General features: G+C 39.9%; 1 protein-coding gene across 1 annotated transcript in view; it reads left to right on the top strand.

Annotated features, from left to right (window-relative positions):
- MCUB (mitochondrial calcium uniporter dominant negative subunit beta) overlaps window positions 1-21,909 on the top strand; it is a 129,993-nt gene that overhangs the window by 82,027 nt on the left and 26,057 nt on the right. Inside the window, exons 2-3 of the mRNA XM_049885536.1 lie at window positions 19,289-19,364; window positions 19,888-20,058. Coding sequence (XP_049741493.1) covers window positions 19,289-19,364; window positions 19,888-20,058 — 247 coding nt within the window. The remainder of the gene's footprint in view (window positions 1-19,288; window positions 19,365-19,887; window positions 20,059-21,909) is intronic.

Here is a 21,909-nt window from a genome sequence, read left to right as displayed (position 1 = left end):
ACTGAAGGATACAAGATGGAGAGCACCTGAGGAGGGATTGGTCTTTGAAGAGGAGTGCCACTTTACTGTAGTAGGAGGAGAGGAGGAAATGGTAGTGTGAAGGATTGAATTGTGTCCCCCTCCCCAAAATATGTTTCAACTTGGTTAGGCCATGATTTCCAGTATTGTGCATTGTCCTCCATTTTGTGATTGTAATTTTATGTTAAAGATGATTAGGGTGAGATCGTAACACCCTTACCCAGGAGTTTTCCTGTGGTGTGGCCTGTACCACCTTTTATCTCTCAAGAGATAAAAGGGAAAGGGAAGAGAGCAGAGAGAGGGGACCTCATACCACCAAGAAAGCAGTGTCAGGAGCAGAGCATGGGCTTTGGACCCAGGGTTCCTGTGCAGAGAAGTTCCTAGTCCAGGGGAAGATTGATGAGAAGGACCTTCCTCCAGAGCCAACCCAGAGAGAGAAAGCCTTCCTGAATTTGGACTTCTAGCCTACTAGACTGTGAGAAAATAAATTTCTCTTTGTTACAGCCATCCACTTCTGGTATTTCGGTTATAGCAGCACTAGATGACTAAGACAGGTAGGTACAGATGGAATTCCGTAGGTTTTATGGTAAGAAGATAAGACAGTTAAAACTAATAGTTGGCTATGCAAGGTAGATCCAGTAGGAAGCGTTTTTCAGGAAGGAGGGAATAAATGCATGAGCAAGGAAGCATAGTGTGACATTTGGGGAACTGCAGTAGTCCAGCATTTCTGAAATATTGGGTTGGGAGATGGGTTGTGCTGGGGGGTGATAAGGTGAGGCTGCAGAAGTGGGCAAGCATCAACTGATGGAAAATTTTCTTTGGAATTGTTTCTTTTTGTAATGAGAGCCATTAAAGTTCTTTAAACCTGGAAATAGTTGATTTTATCTGATTTTAGAAGATTGGGATAGATTTAAATCTGGATAGATTGTTGGGCAAACCAATTAGGAAGCTCTTACAGTAATCCAGGTGAGAATGTGAGGATCTGAACTAGGGCAGTGGAAGTGGAGATAGAGGGGAAAGGATTGAGGGTTTTGTATGAAGTAGAATTAGTAAGCCTTAGTAAAATTTCAGTTGTAACTATTGGTACAGTCTGGCCATTGATTGTAGGGAATATGAGTTGTTTAGGATAACTTTCAACCCTCTGGTTTTGATGACTGGTGGTTAGTGGTGCCAACTCATCAGGATAAGGAATAAAGGAGAGGGTTGAGTCTATAGAGGAAGAAGAGCTCAGTTCAGGGGGTGCTGAATATGAGGTGGCCATGGGCCATCCAGTGGAGATGTCTGGTAGGCTTGTAAGACAGGAGGCTTGGTGCTCCATGGATGCCCAGATGTGTCTGTTGTTTGATTCTGAACCTTAGGAAAATCTGCTTGTTTTGGTTCAGACTACTACTAATATGGTGCTATATTGAGTGAAACAACATGGAAAAAGAAGAAATAGTCTCAAGTTTGATAGTACCTATCAGGATCCTAAAACTTAATAGTTTTATGATCCTGTCATTATACAGTCTACCCTAAGGAAATAAATAAAATGCAGAGATTTATATGCAAACATGATTAAAATCTAGTTGTAATGGTGAAAAACTGAATATATAATTCAGAGTACATATAAAATGAACTGTGAGGTATAAAACAATATGTTAACCGTGGTAATTCTATATGATAGCATTACTGGTGACTTTTACTTTCTTTCTCTTTTTTTTTGCTCTTATTTGATTTATAGATATTATAAAATGAGCATGCATTACTTTTGTGATGAAGAAAAACAAATGAAGTTAGAAATAATGGATAAAATAGAAATGTCCAGCAATAGGTAAATAGTAAATGTTACATTGATAGGATAAAGTATTATGGAACTATTTAAATTATTTTATTTGGTGACATAGGTAATTGTTTATAAAATGTTAATGACTAGCTCTCAATTGACTCTATGGTTATATGAGTATATCTACAGAAAAACTCATGAAAGAAGTCAAGTTGGTGGGAATGTGAATGCTTGTTTTCTCCATTTCTTTAAGTTTTCCGTGGTGAATTCTATTACATTTATTTCCCTCATCTTTTTTGTGTGTGTGTGTGTTTAATATTTTATTATGTTTTAGGTGAAAGTTCACAGAGCAAATTAGTTTCCCATTCAACAATTTGTACAAAAAGTGTTTCGTGACATTGGTTGCAGTCACCACACTGTGTCAACACTCTCCCCGTCTCCACCCCGGGTTCCCTGTTTCATTTTGTCTGGTTTTCCTACCTCTTCTTGCCTTCTTATCTTTACTTTTGGGCAAATGTTGCCCTTTTGGTCTCATTTGATTGCTTGTTCTACGGAGCACATTCTTTTCAGGTGTTATTTATGGGCCTGTCTGTCTATTGCTTTGGCTGAAAGGTGGTTTCTGGGAATGGCTGCAACTCCAAGTCAAAGGGGGTGTCTTAGGGCCATAGTCTCAGGGGTTCCTGTAGTGTCTCTCAGGCCAGGAAGTCTGGTCGTTTTTTATGAGTTCGGTTTTTTGTTGTACATTTTTCTCCTGCTCTGTCCAGGGCTCTCTATTGTGATCCTAGCCAGAGTGGTTGGTAGTGGTAGCCTGGCACAACCTATTTCTTCTGGTCTTGGGGTTGTGTAGGTTGTGGTGTGTGTAGGCTGTTAGTACCTTGGACTTATTTCTACTTTGAGTCCTCACTCTCCTTTACTCTGGAAAGGATTTCTTTTTCTTTCAGGTTTTCTGTTTTTGTTTCTTTTCTACTTCCATTTTTTCTACTTTTCTTGAAAAGATTTGTTCTGTTCTTTTTATTTTCTGCTACCAGTTTAGAAACTACAGATTGAATAGTTTCTTTTAAATATTTAATATGCACACATAATTACAACTTTTTTAAGAAAGCCTCAAGTTTTTCAGTATCTTTGCCTTCCTGTTGAAAATGACAAGGACCTTTACATGTTTTAAGAATCCACTGGATACAATATACCAAATCCTGTTTAGCGTTTTTCACTCATTTTAACACACACACACACACACACACACAAATAGTTTTAAATTTCTTACAGAAAATTATTTACTCCAACATATTTTCCCGGCTTTGGTGCTAACTGTTGCCTTATGTTTTCTGCTTCTATCTGGGTTCTGTCCCCTTCTGCGTGAAGAAGTTCTTTAGCAAAGATCTGTGGAAAAGAAACTGTGGTCTCTGTATATCTGAAAATCTTTTCATTTCTCTGACCCTTGATTAATTTCCCTGGGTATAGCAAAGACTCTCAATGAGATGGATTTACATAGTCGCTGCAACAATGGGCTCAAGCATAACAACAATTGTAAGGATGGCGTAGGACCGGGCGGTGTTTCGTTTTGTGGTACATAGGGTCGCTATGAGTTGGAACCAACTTGACGGCAGCTAACAACAATAACAACATAGCATTCTAGGTTGCTAGCCATTTTCCCTTATCATGTTGAAGATATTCACACATTCATTTAACAAATATTAATTTTGAGCCCCTTATTGTGTGTCAGACACTGGTCCATTTGCTGGGGATATAGCAGTAAACCAGACCAAGTCTTACCCTCATCTCAGAAAGTATGCTCTCTAGTGGGAGGAAATAACATCTCTGCTGGTGGCTTGTAAAATGTAAGTTTTTATTTCTCTTGAGTAAATATGCAAAAGTGTTTAACTTTATAAGAAACTGCCAAACATTTTCCAGAACGGCTGTTGTTTTTAGTTGCCGTCAAGCAGTCTCCGACTCATGGTGACCCCATTTATCTTAGCCTGGGTTCTCTAGAGAAGCAAAACCAGTAAAGAAAAATTTATATTATGGAAATGGCTCACATGACTGTAGAGGCTGAAACGCTCCAAGTCCATAGATCAGGATAGAGGCTTCTCCTGATTCATGTAGCTGCAGGGGCCGGCAAACTCTGTATCGGCAGGTCAGAGGGCAGGGCCCTTGCCCACTGGCTGCAAAGATCGAATCTCAAGATCGGCAGGCAAGACTGCAGGTAAGCTGCTAGATCAAGTCCCGAGAACTGGTCAGATGAACAGGAGCCAGCTGCAGGATCCAGAGCGAGCAAAAGCTGACGAGGCTTGCCAGAGAGTCCACTCACATTCGATGCAGGCCACACCCCCAAGGAAACTCCCTTTCAACTGATTGGCTGCTCACAGCAGATCCCATCGTGCAGGTGATCACATTATATCAAGTCTCATCATGGAAGTGATCACATCATCAGATGAATGCCAAACTATATTGTAACTGCCAAATGACTGAGAATTATGACCCAGCTAAGTCGACATACACCCTTAATAATCACAGCATGTATAACAGAAGCAAACACTGCCTGGTCCTGTACCATACCTGTGATCATTGGTATGTTTCAGTCCATTGCTGTGGCCATTGTGTCAGTCCATCTTATCAAAGGTTTCCCTCACTTTTGCTGGTCCTCCTTTTCCAGTCCTTCCTGACGATGCATCCAAAGTAAGTGAGACAAAGTCATGTACAATATACTGTGATCCACAGGGTTTTTATTGACTAATTTTTGGACATGGATTACCAGGCCTATCTTCCTAGTCTGTCTTAGTCTGGAAGTTCTGCTGAAATCTGCCCACCATGAATGACCCTGCTGGCATTTGAAATACTGGTGGCATAACTTCCAGCATCATAGCAATGTGCAGGTCGCCACAGTATGACAAAATGGCAGATTAGCATTTCTTAAGCTGAAAAAGCTGAAGAGAATATTCAAACCTTGAGTTGCAATACTGAAGGATTCTATGGGTAAAAAACTAAGTGACACAGGAAGCATCGAAAGAAGATAAAAAAAGTATACAAAGTTGCTGTACAAAAAGATTTGGTAGGCCTTCAACCATTTCAGGACGTAGCATATGATTAAGAACTGATGGTACTGAAGGAAAAAGTTCAAGCTGAACTGCAGGCCTTGGAGAAAAACAGACTCCAGGAATTGACAGATTACCAGTTGAAATGCTTCAGCAAATGGATGCAACACTGGAAGCATCTATGTCAAGAAATTTGGAAGACAGCTATGTGGCCAGCCAACTGGAAGACCTCCAGATCTGTGCCCATTCCAAAGAAAGTCAATCAAATGGAATGTATAAATTACTGAACAATATCATTAATGTCATATGCTAGCAAAATTTTACTGAAGATAATTAATTAAAAAATGATTGCAGCCGTACATCAACAGGGAACTCCCAGAAGTTTGAATTGTACATCTCTTTAAAGTGACATCCTCAAGATAACTGGGATTTTGTAAAAATCAAACACTTATGCACATCAAAAGACTTCACCAAAAGTGTAAAAAGAGAACCTACAGGCTGGGAAAAAAATTTTGGCTCTTACAAATCAGGCAAAGGTCTAATCTCTAAAATCTATGAGAAAATCCAACACCCCTACAACAAAAAGACAAATAATCCAGTTAAAAAATGGCCAAAGGAAATGAACAGACACTTCCCCAAAGAAAACATTCAGGAGGCTAACAGACACATGAGGAAATGCTCACGATCTCTAGCCATTAGAGAAATGTAAAGCAAAACCACACTGAGATACCATCTCACCCCAGCATTACTGGCACGAATCAATAAAACAGGAAACAACAAATGTTGGAGAGGCTGTGGGGAGATCGGAATGCTTATGCACTGCGGGTGGGAATGCAAAATGATAAAACCATTTTGGAAAACAGTATGGTGCTTCCTTAGAAAGTTAGAAATAGAAATACCATAGGATCCAGCAATTCCGCTCCTAGGAATATACCCTAGGGCAATAAGCGTTGTCACATGAACAAACATATGCACACCCACATTCATTGCAGCATTGTTCACAATAGGAAAAAATGGAAACAACCTAGATGCCCATCAACAGATGAAGGGATAAACAAACTGTGGTACATACACACGATGGGGTATTACACAACAATAAAGAACAACAATGAATCTGTGAAGCATCTCATAACATGGGTGAATTCGAAGGGCACTATTTTTTTTTTTTTTTATGCTGAGTGAAATAAGGCAATCACAAAAGGACAAATACTGTATGAGACCACTACTGTAAAAACTCATGAAAAGGTTTACATAAACAAAGAAACAATCTTTGATGGTTATGGGGGGGTGGGGATGGAAAAATACTTAATAGACAAGTGATAACTTTGGTGAAGGGTAAGACAGTACACAATACTGGGGAAGCCAGCACAACCTGTACAAGGCAAGGTCATGGTAGCTCCATAGACACATCCAAACTCCCTGAGGGACCAAATTGCTGGGCTGAGCGCTGTGGAGACCATGGTCTTGGCGAACATCTAAGTCAGTTGGCATAACAGTTTATAAAGAAATTATTCTACATTCTACTTTGGTAGGTAGCGTCTGGGGTCTTTAAAGCCTGTGAGTAGCCATCTAGGATACTCCACTGGTCTCACCCCTTCAGGAACAAGGAAGAATGAAGAAAACTAAAGATACAAGGGAAAGATTAGTCCAAAAGACTAGTGGACCACATCTACCACAGCCTCCACCAAACTGAGTCCAGTACAACTAGGTGATGCCCGGCTACCACCACTTACTGCTCTGACAGGGATCACAATAGAGGATCCCGGACAGAGCTGGAGAAAAAATGCAAAACAAAACTCCAACTCAAAAAGAAAGACCAGACTTGCTGGCCTGACAGGGGCCGGAGAAACCCTGAGAGCATGGCCCCTGGACACCCTTTCAGTTCAGTAACGAGGCCACTCCTGAGGTTCACCCTTCAGCCAAAGATTGAACAGGGCCATGGAACAAAACAAGACTAAAGGGGCACACCAGCCCTGGGGCAGGGACTGGAAGGCAGGAGGAGAAAGGAAAGCTGGTAACAGGGAACCCAGGGTTGAGAAGGGAGAGTGTTGACATGTCACAGGGTTGTTAACCAGTGTCATAGAACAGTGTGTGTACTGTTTGATGAGAAACTAATTTGTTATGTAAACCTTCATCTAAGGCACAATAATAATAATAAAAAAAAGTATACCTGAAATTTCATCAGCACAGTAAATAAATAAGTACTTTATTTATAAGATTAGAAATTACTATTATTACCTAGAAACCTGGCTCACAGACTGTCTTTAGCATAATACAGAGCTTAGCATAGAATTTAACTGAAATGTAAAGATGTAGGAAAAAAGTCTGGAAAGATATGCACTAAACTTCTAGCAGTGATTACCTCTGGGACAGTTGTGGGATGTGGAAGAGGGGGAGGGAGTAAAGGGAGAGACTTTAACTTTTACCCTGTACATTTCTGTACTTCACTTTTATACACGGAGAACCATTTGTATAATTATTTTTAAAGAAGTATTTTAATGGAGAATTCTGATTTGTTTCCAAGGGGATACATTTTTATCAATTTCATGTAGTTTCACTAAAAGCAATAGACAGTATTATAATATCCATTATCCAAGGACTTTTACTGTGTATATTTATTGAGAATTGTATTCTGCTTTAAGAAATAATTGACCTTTCCTCATTTTAATAGTGAGTTTTATATGTGTGTGTGTGTGTATACATATACACATATACATATATAAGAACATTTCAAGATCTATCCTGAAGTACAGTGCTGTCTGATAAGATAATATCCATACACCTACAGGGAAGACCAATTAATACAAATATTATTCACATTTATGCACCAACCGCTAAGGCCACAATGAAGAAATTGAAGATTTTCACCAGCTTCTGCCATCTGAAATTGATGCATTGATAATTACTGGAGATTGGAATGCGAAAGTTGGAAACAAAGAAGGATCGGTAGTTAAAAAGCATGGCCTTTTTTTTTTTTGGTGATAGAAATGATGCCAGAGATCGCATGATAGATTTTTGTAAGACCAACAACTTCTTCATTGCAAATACCTTTTTTCACGAACATAAATGGCGACTACACACGCAGACCTCACCAGATAGAATACATAAGAATCACATCAAATATATTTGTGGGAAGAGATGATGGGAAAGCTCAAAATCCTCATTCAGAACGAGGCCGGGGCCAACTGCAGAACAATCAATTGCTCATACGCAAATTCAAGTTGAAACTGAAGAAAATTAGAACAAGTCCACGAGAGCCAAAGTAGAACCCTTAGTTTATCTCACCTGAATTTAGAGGCCATCTCGAGAATAGATTTGATGTGTTGAACACTAATGACCGAAGACCAGACAAGTTGTGGAAGGACATCATACCTAAAGAAAGCAAGAGCTCGTTAAAAAGACGGGAAAGAAAGAAAAGACTAAAATGGGTGTCAGAAGAGACTCTGAAACTTGCTCTTGAATGTAGAGTATCTAAAGCAAAAGGAAGAAATGATGAAGTAAAAGAGTTGAACAGAATACTTCAACGGGCGGCTCGAGAAGACAAAGTAAAGTGTTATAATGACATGCGCAAAGACATGGCGATGGAAAACCAAAAGGGAAGAACACGCTCTGCATTTCCCAAGCTGAAAGAACTGAAGAAGAAATTCAAGCCTTGTGTTGCAGTATTGAAGGATTCTATGGGGAAAATATTAAACGATGCAGGACACATCAAAAGAAGATACAGGAATATGCAGAGTCACTATACCAAAAAGAATTGGTCAACATTCAGCCATTTCAGGAGGTACCATATGAGCAGGAACCAGTGGTACTGAGAGAAGAAGTCCAAGCTGCACTGAAGGCATTGGCGATTTAAAAAAAGGGTCAAGGAATTGATGGAATACCAATTGAGATGTTTCAGCAAACGGATTCAGCACTGGAAGTACTCATTCATCTATGCAAAGAAATTTGGAAGATGGCTACCTGGCCAACCAACTGGAAGAGATCCATATTTATGCCTATTCCCAAGAAAAGGGGTCCCACTCAATGCAGAAATTATCCAACAATATCATTAGTATCACACGCAGTAAAATTTTGTTGAAGATCATTCAAAAGTTGCTGCAGCAGTATATCAACAGGGAACTGCCAGAAATTCAAGCCAGATTCAGAAAAGGATGCAGAACCAGGGATATCATTGCTGATGTCAGATGGATCCTGACTGAAAGCAGAGAGTACCAGAAGGATGTTTACCTGTGTTGTATGGACTATGCAAAGGCATTCGACTGTGTGGATCATAACAAATTATGAATAACGTTGCTAAGAGTGGGATTTCCAGAACACTTAATTGCATTCATGAGGAACCTGTACATAGATCAAGAGGCAGTTGCGCAGACAGAACAAGGGGATACTGCATGGTCGAAAGTCAGGAAAGGTGTGCATCAGGGTTGTATCCTTTCACCATACCTCTTCAGTCTGTATGCTGAGCATATAATCTGAGAAGCTGGACTACGTGAAGAAGAACAGGGCATCAGGAGTAGAGGAAGACTCAGTAACAACCTGTGTTATACAGATGACACAACTGCTTGCTGAAAGTGAAGAGGACTTGAAGCATTTACTGATGAAGATCAAAGACCACAGTCATCAGTGTGGATTACACCTCAGCAGAAAACCAAAATCATTACAACTGGACCTCTGAGCAACATCATGATGAACAGAGAAAAGATTGAAGTCAAGGATTTCATTTTATTTGAATCCATACTCAACAACCATGGAGGTAGCAGTCAAGAAATCACAAGATGCATTGCATTGGGCAAATCTCCTGCAAAAGACCTCTTTAAAGTGTCGAAAAGCAAAGCTGTCACCTTGAAGACTAAAGTACTCCTGATCCAAGCCATGGTGTTTTCAATTATCTCCTATGCGTGTGAAAGCTGGACAATGAATAAGGAAGACCAAAGAAGAATTTTGCCTTTGAATTGTGGTGTTGGCGAAGAATATTGAATATACCATGGACTGCCAAACAAACAAATGTGTCTTGGAAGAAGTACAACAAGAATGCTCCTTAGAAGGAAGGGTGATGGGACTACATCTCACATACTTTGGACATGTCATCAGGAGGGAGCAGTCCCTGGAGAAGGACATCATCCTTGGCAAAGTAGAGGTTCAGTGAAAAAGAGGAAGACCCTCAATGAGATGAATTGACATGGTGGCTTCAACAATGGGCTTATGCATAACAATGATTGTGAAGATGGCACAGGACCAGGCAGTGTTTCGTTCTGTTGTACATAGGGTTGCTATGAATCGGAACCAGCTCAATGGCACCTAATAACATATACATATATATTATTTTATTGTGTTTTAGGTGACCGTTTGCAGCTCAAATTTCTCATTCAGAAATTTAGACACATACTGTTTTGTGTCATTGGTTAGAATCCCCACAATGTGACAGCACTCACCTCCTTCCCACCCCGGTTTTCCTATGTCCATTTGTCCAGTTCCTATCCCTTCCTGCCTTCTCGTCTTGCTTTTGGGCAGGAGTCGCCCATTTGGTCTTGTATATTTGATTGCACTAAGAAGCACGTTCCTCACACGTGTTATTGTTTGTTTTATAGGCTCATCTACTCTTTGTCTGAAACTTGGGCTTTGGGAGTGGTTTCAGTTCTGAGTTAGCAGAGTGTCCAGGGGTCATAGTTTTGGGGGTTCCTCCAGTCTCTGTCAGACCACTAAGTCTGATCTTTGTTTCGTGAATTTGAATTTTGTTCTACGTTTTTCTCTTGCTCTGTCCGGGGTTCTCTGTTATGATCCCTCTCAGAGCAGTCTGTGGTAGTAGCTGGGAACCATCTGATTCTTATGGGCTTAGGCTGGTAGAGTCTGGTTCGTGTGGTCCTTTAGTCCTTTTGGCTAATATTTTCCTTGTGGTTTTGGTTTTCTTCATTTTCCTTTGCTCCGGACAGGGTAGGACTAATAAGTGTATCTTAGATGACCACTCAGCAAGCTTTTAAGACCCCAGACACTACTCACCAAAGTAGGATGTGGAACATTTTCTTTGTGAAGTATGTTATACCAGTTGACCTAGATGTTCCCTGAGACTAGTCCCCAGCCCCCCAGCAACTTGGTGCCTGGAGGTGTTTGGATGTGTCTAAGAAACTTCTAGGCTTTTGCTTTGGTCAGGTTGTGCTGACTTCCCCTGTGTTGTGTGTTGTCTTTCCCTTCATCAAAGTTGACACTCGTCTGCCATCTAGTTAGTGATTTCCTTGCCCCTCACTCCCTACCCTAGTAATCATTAAAGAATTTTTTTGTGTGTGCGTGAACCTTTTCTTGAGTTCTTATAATAGTGGTCTCATATAATATTTGTCCTTTCATGACTGACCTATTACACTCAGCATAATGCCCTCCAGATTCATTCATGTTGTGAGATGTTTTGGCGATTCATCATTGCTCTTTATCTTTGCATAATATTCCATTGTGTGTGTGTGTGTTGTTGTTGTTGTTAGGTGCCATCGAGTCAGTTCCGACTCATAGCTACCCTATGCACAACAGCCCGGTCCTGAGCCACCCTTAAAATTGTTGTTATGCTTGAGCTCATCGTTGCAGCCACTGTGTCAATCCATCTCATTGAGGTTCTTCCTCTTTTCCACTGACCCTGTACTCTGCCAAGCATGATGTCCTTCTCCAGGGACTGGTCCTTCCTGACAACATGTGCAAAGTACGTGAGACAAAGTCTCGCCATCCTTGCTTCTAAGGAGCATTCTGGCTGTACTTCTTCCAATACAGATTTGTTCGTTCTTTTGGCAGTCCATGGTATATTCAATATTCTTCGCCAACACCACAATTCAAAGGCATAATTCTTCGGTCTTCCTTATTCATTGTCCAGCTTTCACATGCAGATGATGGGATTGCAAATGCCATGGCTTGGGTCAGGCACACCTTAGTCTTCAAGGTGACATCTTTGCTCTTCAACACTTTAAAGAGGTCCTTTGCAGCAGATTTACCCAATGCAGTTCGTCTTTTGATTTCTTGACTGCTGCTTCCGTGGCTGTTGGTTGTGGATCTAAGTAAAATGAAATCCTTGACAACTTCAATCTTTTCTCCGTTTATCATGATGTTGCTCATTGGTCCAGTTGTGAGGATTTTTGTTTTCTTTTTGTTGAGGTGCAATCCACACTAAAGGCTGTGGTCTTTGACCTTCATTAGTAATTGCCACAAGTCCTCTTGACTTTCAGCAAGCAAGGTTGTGTTATCTGCATAACGCAAGTTGTTAATGAATCTTCCTCAAATCCGGATGCCCTGTTCTTCTTCCTGTAGTCAAGCTTCTCGGATTATTTGCTCAGCGTACAGACTGAATATACAACCCTGACGCACACCTTTCCTGACCTTAAACCAATCAGTATCCCCTTGTTCTGTCCGAACAACTGCCTCTTGATCTATGTAAAGGTTCCTCATGAGCACAATTAAGTGTTCTGGAATTCCCATTCCTCACTATGTTATCCATAGTTTGTTATGATCCACACAGTCGAATGCCTTTGCATAGTCAATAAAACACAGATAAACATCCTTCTGGTATTCTCTGCATTAAGCTAGGATCCATCTGACATCAGCAATGATACCCCTGATTCCACATCCTCTTCTGAAACCGGCCTGAATTTCTGGCAGTTCTCTATCAATATGCTGCTGCAGCCATTTTTGAATGATCTTCGGCAAAATTTTGCTTGCATGTGATATTAATGATATTGTTCTATAATTTCCACATTTGGTTGGATCACCTTTCTTGGGAATAGGCATAAATATGGATCTCTTCCAGTCAGTTGGCCAGGAAGCTGTCTTCCATATTTCTTGGCGAGACGAATGAGCACCTCCAGCGCTGCATCTGTTTGTTGAAACATTTCAATTGATATTCCATCAATTCCTGGAGCCTTGTTTTTTGCCAGTGCCTTTAGAGCAGCTTGGACTTCTTCCTTCCGTACCATCACTTCCTGATCAGATGCCACTTCTTGAAATGGTTGAACATTGACTAATTCTTTTTGGTATAATGACTCTGTGTATTCCTTCCATCTTCTTTTGATGCTGCCTGAGTCATTTAATATTTTCCCCCATGGAACCCTTCACTATTGCAACTCGAGGGTTGAATTTTTCCTTCAGTTCTCTCAGCTTGAGAAACCCTGAGCATGTTCTTCCCTTTTGGTTTTCCATCTCCAGCTCTTTGCGTATGTCATTATAATACTTTACTTTGTCTTCTCGAGCTGCCCTTTGAAATCTTCTGTTTAGTTCTTTTGCTTCATCCATTCTTCCTTTTGCTTTAGCTGCTTGATGTTCGAAAGGAAGTTTCAGAGTCTCCTCTGACATCCATCTTCGACTTTTCTTTCTTTCCTGTCTTTTCAATGACCTCTTGCTTTCTTCATTTATGATGTCATTCTACAACTCATCTGGTCTTTGGTCACTAGTGTTCAATGCGTCAAATCTATTCTTCAGATGGTCTCTAGATTCAGGTGGGATATGCTCGAGGTCATATTTTGGCTCTCGGGGACTTGTTCTGATTTTCTTCAGTTTCAGCTTGAACTTGTATATGACCAATTGATGGTCTGTTCCACTGTTGGCCCCTGGCCTTGTTCTGACTGATGATATTGAGCTTTTCCATTGTCTCTTTCCACAGATGTAGTCAATTTGCTTTCTGTGTGCTCCATCTGGCGAGGTCCATGTGTGTAGTGGCCATTTATGTTGGTGAAAGAAGGTATTTGCAATGAAGAAGCCCTTGGTTTTGCAAAATTCTATCGTTCAATCTCCGGCATTGTTTCTGTCACCAGGGCCATATTTTCCAACTACTGATCCTTCTTCTTTGTTTCCAATTTTTGCATTCCAATTGCCAGTAATTATCAATGCATCTTGATTGTATGTTCGATCAATTTCAGATTGCAGCAGCTGATAAAAATCTTCTATTTCTTTATCTTTGGCCCTAGTGGTTGGTGTATAAATTTGAATAATAGTCGTATTAACTGGTCTTTCTTATAGGCGTATGGATATTATCCTATCACTGACAGTGTCGTACTTCAGGATAGATCTTGAAATGTTCTTTTTGACGATGAATGCAACACCATTCCTCTTCAAGTTGTCATTCCCAGCATAGTAGACTGTATGATTGTCTGATTCAAAATGGCCAGTACCAGTCCATTTCAGCTCAGTAATGCCTAGGATATCGATGTTTATGCATTCCATTTCATTTTTCATGATTTCCAGTTTTCCTAGATTCATACTTTGTACATTCCAGGTTCCGATTATTAATGGATGTTTGCAGCTGTTTCTTCTCATTTTGAGTTATGCTACATCAGCAAACGAAGGTCCCGAAAGCTTGACTCCAACCATGTCATTAAGGTCCACTCTACTTTGAGGAGGCAGCTCTTCCCCACTTGTCTGTTGAGTGCCTTCCAACCTGGGGGCTCATCTTCCAGCACTATATCAGACAATGTTCTGCTGCTATTCGTAAGCTTTTCACTGGCTAATTGTTTTCAGAAGTAGACTGCCGGGTCCTTTTCCCTAGTCTCTCTTAGTCTGGAAGCTCAGCTGAAACCTGTCCTCCATGGGTGACCCTGCTGTTATCTGAATACCAGTGGCATAGCTTCCAGCATCACAGCAACACACAAGCCCTCACAGTACGACAAACTGACAGACACGTGGGGGCACATGGTCATAGAGGCTGGCAAGTCCCAAGTCTGTTGATCAGGCGCCAGCGTGCAAGTTTCTCCTGCCTCACGTAGCCGCAGGGCCTGATGAACCCAACTGGCAGGTGAGACAGCAGACCACTGGCTCATAGGATGCAGAGGCTGATGAATTCCAAGATCAGCAGGTAAGCTGCCAGCTCAAGTTCCAACAACCGGAGGTCAGATTATGACAAGCTGGTTACAGGATTCAGAGTGAGCAAAAGGGCCCATTGTGTGTAAAAAAAAAAAAAAAAAAAAAATTGTGTGTATGTACCATAATTTGCTTTTCCATTTGTCTGTTGATGGGCACTTAGATTGTTTCCATGTTCTTGCTGTTGTGAATAATGCTGCAGTGAACATGGGTATGCATTTGTCTGTTTGTGTGAGGATTCTTATTTCTCCAGGGTATATTCCTAGGAGTAGAATTGCTGGATCATATACTATTTATGTTTCTACGTTTTTAAGGAAGCACCATATTGTTTTCCAGTGTGGTTGTACCAATTTACATTTCTACCAGCAGTGCATAAGCATCCTAGTCTACCCAAAACCTCTCCAACATTTGCTATTTTCTGTTTTTTTGATTCGTGCTAGCATTGGCAGGGAAAGATGGTATCTCAGTTTAGTTTTGATTTGTATTTCTATAACGATTGATGGTATTTTGTTGAAACTTACTGCTTATTTTGTTATGTACGTGAATGTTTTATTTCATTTGTGGACAACATCTTTTGATTTTGAGCATATGGGACATTATTTGAATGTCATTATCTTAAATTTTTTCTTTATAGCAGTTAACACTTTTTAAATTACTGGTTTATTTTTATCTTCTAGAATTATTATTTGTTATTATTATTGTACTTTAGATGAAGGTTTACAGAACAAAATAGCTTCTCATTAAACAATTAATACACATACTGTTTTGTGACATTGGTTACCAGCCCCATGATAAGTCAGCTCTCTCCCTTCTTGACCTTGGGTTCCCAATCACCAGCTTTCCTGTACCCTTCTGCCTTCTAGTCCTTGTCCCTGGGCTGGTGTGCCCCTTTAGTCTTGTTTTGTTTTATGGGCTTGTCTGATCTTTGGCTGAAGGGTGAACCGCAGGAGTGACTTCATTACTGAGCTAAAAGGGTGTCTGGGGGTCATACTCTTGGGGTTTCTCCAGTCTCTGTCAGGCCAGTAATTCTGGTCTTTTTTCATGAGTTAGAATTTTGTTCTACATTCTTCTCCAGCTCTGTCTGGAACCGTCTGTTGAGATCTGTGACAGAGCAGTCAGTGGTGGTAGCCAGGCATCATCTAGTTGTGCTGAACTCAGCCTGGTGGAGGCTGTGGTAGTTGTGGTCCATTAGTCCTTTGGACTAATCTTTCCCTTGTGTCTTTGGTTTTCTTCATTATCCCTTGCTTCCAATGGGGTGAGACCAGTGGAGTATCTTAGATGGCCACTCACAAGGTTTTACGACCCACAGACGCTACTCACCAAAGTAGAATGTAGGACATTTTCTTTATAAACCATGTTATGCTAGTTGAGCTAGATGTTGCCTGAGATCATGGTCCCCATAGCCCTCAGCTCAGCAACTTGGTCCCTCAGGGAGTTTGGATGTGTCTAAGGAACTTCCATGACCTTGCCTTGTACAAGTTGTGCTGCCTTCCCAGTATTGTGTACTGTCTTACCCTCCACTACAGTTAGCACTTATCTATTATCTATTTAGTGTTTTTCTGTCCCTTCCCTTGTAACCATCAAAGATTGTTTTTTTTTTGTGTGTAAACCTTTTCATGAGTTTTTACAGTAGTAGTCTCATAAAATATTTGTCCTTTTGTGATTGACTTATTTCACTCAGGAAAATATGCTCCAGATACATCCATATTGTGAGATTCTTTGAAGACTCATCATTGTTCTTTATCATTGTGTAATACCCCACTGTGTGTATGTAGCATAGTTTATCTGTTCATCTGTTGATGGGCACCTCAGTTGTTTCCATCTTTTTGCTGTTGTGAACTATGCTGCAGTGAATGTGGGCGTGCATATGTCTATTTGTGTGATGGCTTTTATTTCTCTAAGATATATTCATAGGAGTAGAATTTCTAGATTGTATGGTATTTCTCTTTCTAGCTTCCTAAGGAAGCTCCATATTGTTTTCCAGAATGGTTGTATCATTTTGCATTCCAACCAGTAGTGCATAAGAGTTCCCGTCTCCCTGCAGCCTCAGCAACATTTATTATTTTCTGTTTTTTTGATTCATGCCAGTAATGCTGGGGTGAATAGTATGTCGTTTTGGTTTTGATTTGCATTTCTCTAATGATTAATGATCGGGAGCATTTAGCCACTTGAATGTCTTCTTTGGTGAAGTGTCTGTTCCTTTGCCAATTTTTAAAATTGGAGCATTTGTCTTTTTGTTGTAGAGGTGTTGGATTTTCCTGTAGATTTTAGAGATTAGACCTTTGTTTGATTTGTCATAGCCAAAATTTTTTTCCCAGTGTGTAGGTTCTCTTTTTACTCTTTTGATGAAGTCTTTTGATGAACGTAAGTGTTTAATTTTTAGATGATCCCAGGTATCTAGCTTATCTTCTGGAGTTTGTGTGTTGTTAGTTATGGTTTGTATCCTGTGAATGGTTTGTCTTAGGGCTTCCAATGTTGATTCTATTTTTTCTCCTATGATCTTTATAGTTTTGGGTTTTATATTTAGGTCTTTGATTCATTTTGAATTAGCTTTTGTGTATGGTGTGAGGTGTGGGTCCTGTTCCATTTTTTTTACAGATGGACCTCCAGTTTTGCCAGCACCTTTTGTTACAAAGACTGTCTTTTCCCCATTTGATGCACTTTGGGACATTATTGAACATCAGGTGACCATAGGTGGATGGATTTACATCTGGATTCTCAATTCTGTTCCATTGGTTACTGTATCTGTTGTTGTACCAGTACCAGGCTATTTTGACTACTGTAGCTGTATAGTAGGTTCTGAGGGCAGGTAGTGCGAGTCCTTTTAACTTTATTCCTCTTCTTCAGTAATGCTTTATTTATCCAGGGCCTCTTCCCTTTCCATATAAAGTTATTGATTAATTTTTCCATCTCTTTTAAGAATGCTGTTGATATTTGGATCAGGATTGTATTGCATTTGTAGATTGCTTTGGGTAGAATTGACATTTTCACAGTGTTGAGTCTACCTGTTCATAAGCATGGTATGTTTTTCCATTTATGTAGATCTCTTTTGGTTTCTTGGAGTAGTGTTTTGTAGTTTTCTTTGTATAGGTCTCGTACATCCCTGGTTAGATTTATTCCTAAGTATTTTATTTTTTTAGTGGCTATTATAAATGGTATTGTTTCCTGATCTCCTTTTCATCATTCTCTTTATTGGAGTGTAGGAATCCAACTGATTTTTTATGTTTATCTTGTATCCTTATACTCTGCTAAATCTTTCTATTAGTTCCAGTGGTTTTCTTGTGGAGTGTTTTGAGTTTTCTGTGTATAGTATCTTATCATCTGCAAATAGGGACACTTTAACTTCTTCATTACTAATTTGGATGCCCCTTATTTCTTTTTCTTTTTTTATAGCTCTAGCTAGCCACTGATTTATTTTAATAGTGCACCCTCAAATAAATCCAGAAAATTAAAAAAATACGGTTTACTAAAGAATTCTTCTTTGCATAGTTACTGTCAAACTTATTGTCCATGAGCTATTGCAAGTTCATACATTAAAAAATGGGGTCAATGTGATACAGCCACCATGTTGTGACTACAGTACTAATTGCTCTGGCACAAGTTATTTGCATTCCACAAGCGTCTGTGAACCAATTCCTTAGTGCCCTTACTACTACCGCAGTATCTTTGTTCACACAGCGCACTTCGATATCACTAAACTAAACCCATTGCCATTGAGACAATTGCATCTCATAGCAACCCTACAGGACAGAGTAGGACTGCCCCATAGGATTTCCAAAGAGTGACTAGTGGATTCAAACTGCTGACCTTCTGGTTAGCAGCCTGAGCTCTTAACCACTGCACCACCAGTGCTCCATGATATCATTAGGCCTTCATCAAGCACCATTGCAATTGTAAACACAAACACCAATGCAAGTGCTAAAAATGTGTTCCATATTAAAGTGGCTATTCAGATGTTTTCTAGACTTGGCGGCATTGCCCAGTAGAACTTTCTGTGATGATGGAAATGTTCTGTTCCTGCACTGTTGAGTACAGTAGTCACTAGCCCAACATACCTATTGAGCACTTGAAGTATGGCAGATGTGACTGAGGAACTGAATTTTGAATGTTATTTAATTTTAATTAAGTGTAAATAGCCACATGTAGCTAGTGGCTACCTTATCAGACAGCGTAAATCTAGATCAGTGTTTCTCAAATTCTAATATGTGTATGAATTATCTGGGGGATCTTGTTAAAATGTAGATTCTAACTTAGTAAGTCAGGGCTGGGCTTGTGAGTCTGTGTTTCTAATCCTTCCCAGGAGGATGTGATGTTTCTAATCTGAGGACCATACTTTGAAAAGGAAGCAGCTAAAATATGCATGTGTGTATTTGTTTAGATTATCACCTAAGAGGAAAAACTGAACTAAAAATTACCGCGGAACTCTAGAGTTTTCGGTGTCCTCACACCCCAATCTGAGAATCGCTGTCCCAGTGTGTTACTGCCACAACATACTATGGTAGCCGGCCAGCAGGCAGCCGGAAGGTTCAGTGAGCTTCTCTTTAAGGGCTTACTCAGATGTGTGTGGGAAGTCATATAAGGTTAAAAAGAGTCTTCTGGTGAAGACATTTATTTCAGCTTTCCCATTTTTTTTTAAAGAAAAAATTTATCTTTCTTACAGATTTTGCGTGTGAAGGTATGTGGAAATCTGAAATATTATCTATCACCCCTTTATAGTACGGTGGTGCCATCTGATGGTAAGTTTTCTTATCACGTCTTTGATTCATGTGCTAATTTACTTCCATTTTTCCAAATAAAATGATAGCTGTGAGTTTTGAGCAAAACAAACTAACTGCTCTTATAACTCCTCCTGCCCCTCTGCACCCCCATCCTGGGTGTAGTCCTTCCCTTTTCTGTGCGCATAAAATTCTGATGTCTTTTGGCAGACTCCTCTCCCCACCAGGAGCCTCAGGAGATGGAGACAAAGTAGCAACAGTTTCTGCCGTGAAGGGCTGAATTGTTCACGTGTGAAGGCTCTAAGCAGATAATTACAGTACAGTGTGGCACAGGCATAAAATGTTAGAGATTGGTACAGAAAACATAACCTGTAGTGTAAGGTATATGTAGTGTACGGAAAGCATATACAAGCAATACAAATTATTATATGAATAAAGAGGTTTTTTAATTCTGTGTTTAGATATTCCTTTTAGAATTCTTATATTTTAAAGTTGTTTCTTAAAGTAAATTTTATTCATCCCTATATATATATTTTTTTAACAGAAATTACAGTTAATTATAGATATGGCCTTCCTTTGATAACACTGCCTTTGCCATCCAGAAGAGAGCGATGTCAATTTGTAGTCAAACCAATGTTATCAACAGTTGGTTCATTCCTTCAGGAAATACAAAATGAAGATAAAGGTGTCAAAACTGCAGCCATCTTCACAGCAGGTATATGTATGTATATATACATACTGCATGTATATTTTTTACAAAGGGATTCTTTTCAACCTTTGTTTTAGTTCTTCACTTACTTTAATTTATTATATATTAAGTGGTTGGCCTTTACTGAGTTCTTCATTTTTCACATCAGTAATATAAAAAAAAAACTCTAATGAATAAGAAATTAATAAGTTTAATGCAAGTTTTGGTTACCTGTTTCATAAATTTCACCTGAAATTTTTTTCTCTGAGATATTTATGGCACAAGCATTAGTGTGTGATTTTCAGCAAAATTTGAGCATTTAGAAAATGAAATGTAATTTCAATTAAAATAGCCAGTGCCTAAGTAAAATACAGAAACCCTGGTGGCATAGTGGTTAAGCACTGTGGCTACTAACCAAAAGGTCGGCAGTTCAAATCCACCAGGCGCTCCTTGGAAACTCTATGGGGCAGTTCCGCTCTGTCCTGTAGGGTCACTATGAGTCAGAATTGACTTGACGGCAGTGGGTGGTGTGGTGGTGTAAGTAAAATACACAGATAGCTCATTCATCTACGTTATAAATCAATTCCAATCTAGAATGCTTTTTGACAGAATTAGTTCTTAGGAAGAATGTAGATATTTTTATATATTTTAATACTAGCAGGGGTGGCTAATCATTTGAACTTTTTAAATTGAGGATATAGCTTTTATGTTCTAGTGATCCGAAATGGTCTTAGCCTAACTACCACTAAAATGGAATAAGGAATTCTTTACACCAGCCCAACATACAGAGTGTATAAATATGTTGTTGTTAGGTACCGTCGAGTCTGTTCCAACTCATAGCAACTCTACGTACCACAGAAGGAAACACTGCCCGGTCCTGCACCATGCTCACAATCATTGTTACGCTTGAGTCCATTGTTGCAGCCACTGTGTCAATCCATCTCATTGAGGATCTTCCGTTTTTCTGCTGACCCTGTACTTTATCAAGCATGATATGCTTCTCCAGGGACTGATCCCTCCTGACAACATGTCCAAAGTATGTAAGACACAGTCTTGCCATCCTTGCTTCTAAGGAGCATTCTGGTTGTACTTCTCTCAAGACAGATTTGTTCCTTCTTTTGGCAGTCCATGGTATATTCAATATTTTTCGCCAACACCACAATTCAAAGGTGTCAGTTCTTCTTTGGTCTTCCTTATTCACCTTCCAGCTTTCGCATGCATATGATGTGATTGAAAACACCATGGCTTGGGTCAGATGCACCTTAGTCTTCAAGGTTACATCTTTGCCCTTCAACGCTTTAAAGAGGTCCATTGCAGCAGATTTACCCAGTGCAATGCATCTTTTGATTTCTTGACTGCTGCTTCCATGGCTGTTGATTGTGGATCCAAGTAAAATGAAATCCTTGACAACTTCAATCTTCTCTCCGTCCATCATGATGTTGCTCATTGGTCCAGTTGTGAGGATTTTTGTTTTCTTTATGTTGAGGTGTAATCCATACTGATGGCTGTGGTCTTTGATCTTTATCAGTAAGTGCTTCAAGTCCTTTTCACTTGCTGTAAGCAAGGTTGTTTCATCTGCATAACACAGGTTGTCAATGAGTCTTCCTCCAATCCTGGTGCTCCATTCTTCTTCATATAGTCCAGCTTCTCAGATTATTTGCTCAGCATACAGATTGAATAGGTATGGTGAAAGGATACAACCCTGATGCACACCTTTCCTGACTTTAAACCATGCAGTATCCCCTTGTTCTGTCTGCACAACTGCCTCTAGATCTATGTAAAGGTTCCTCATGAGCACAATTAGGTGTTCTGGAATTCCCGTTCTTAGCACAGTTTGTTAGGATCTACACAGTCGAATACCTTACCATAGTCAATAAA

This window comes from Elephas maximus, chromosome 5 (genome assembly GCF_024166365.1).
Source record: "Elephas maximus indicus isolate mEleMax1 chromosome 5, mEleMax1 primary haplotype, whole genome shotgun sequence".
Taxonomy (NCBI): Eukaryota; Metazoa; Chordata; class Mammalia; order Proboscidea; family Elephantidae; genus Elephas; species Elephas maximus.
This window is presented reverse-complemented; position numbering and strand designations above follow the sequence as displayed.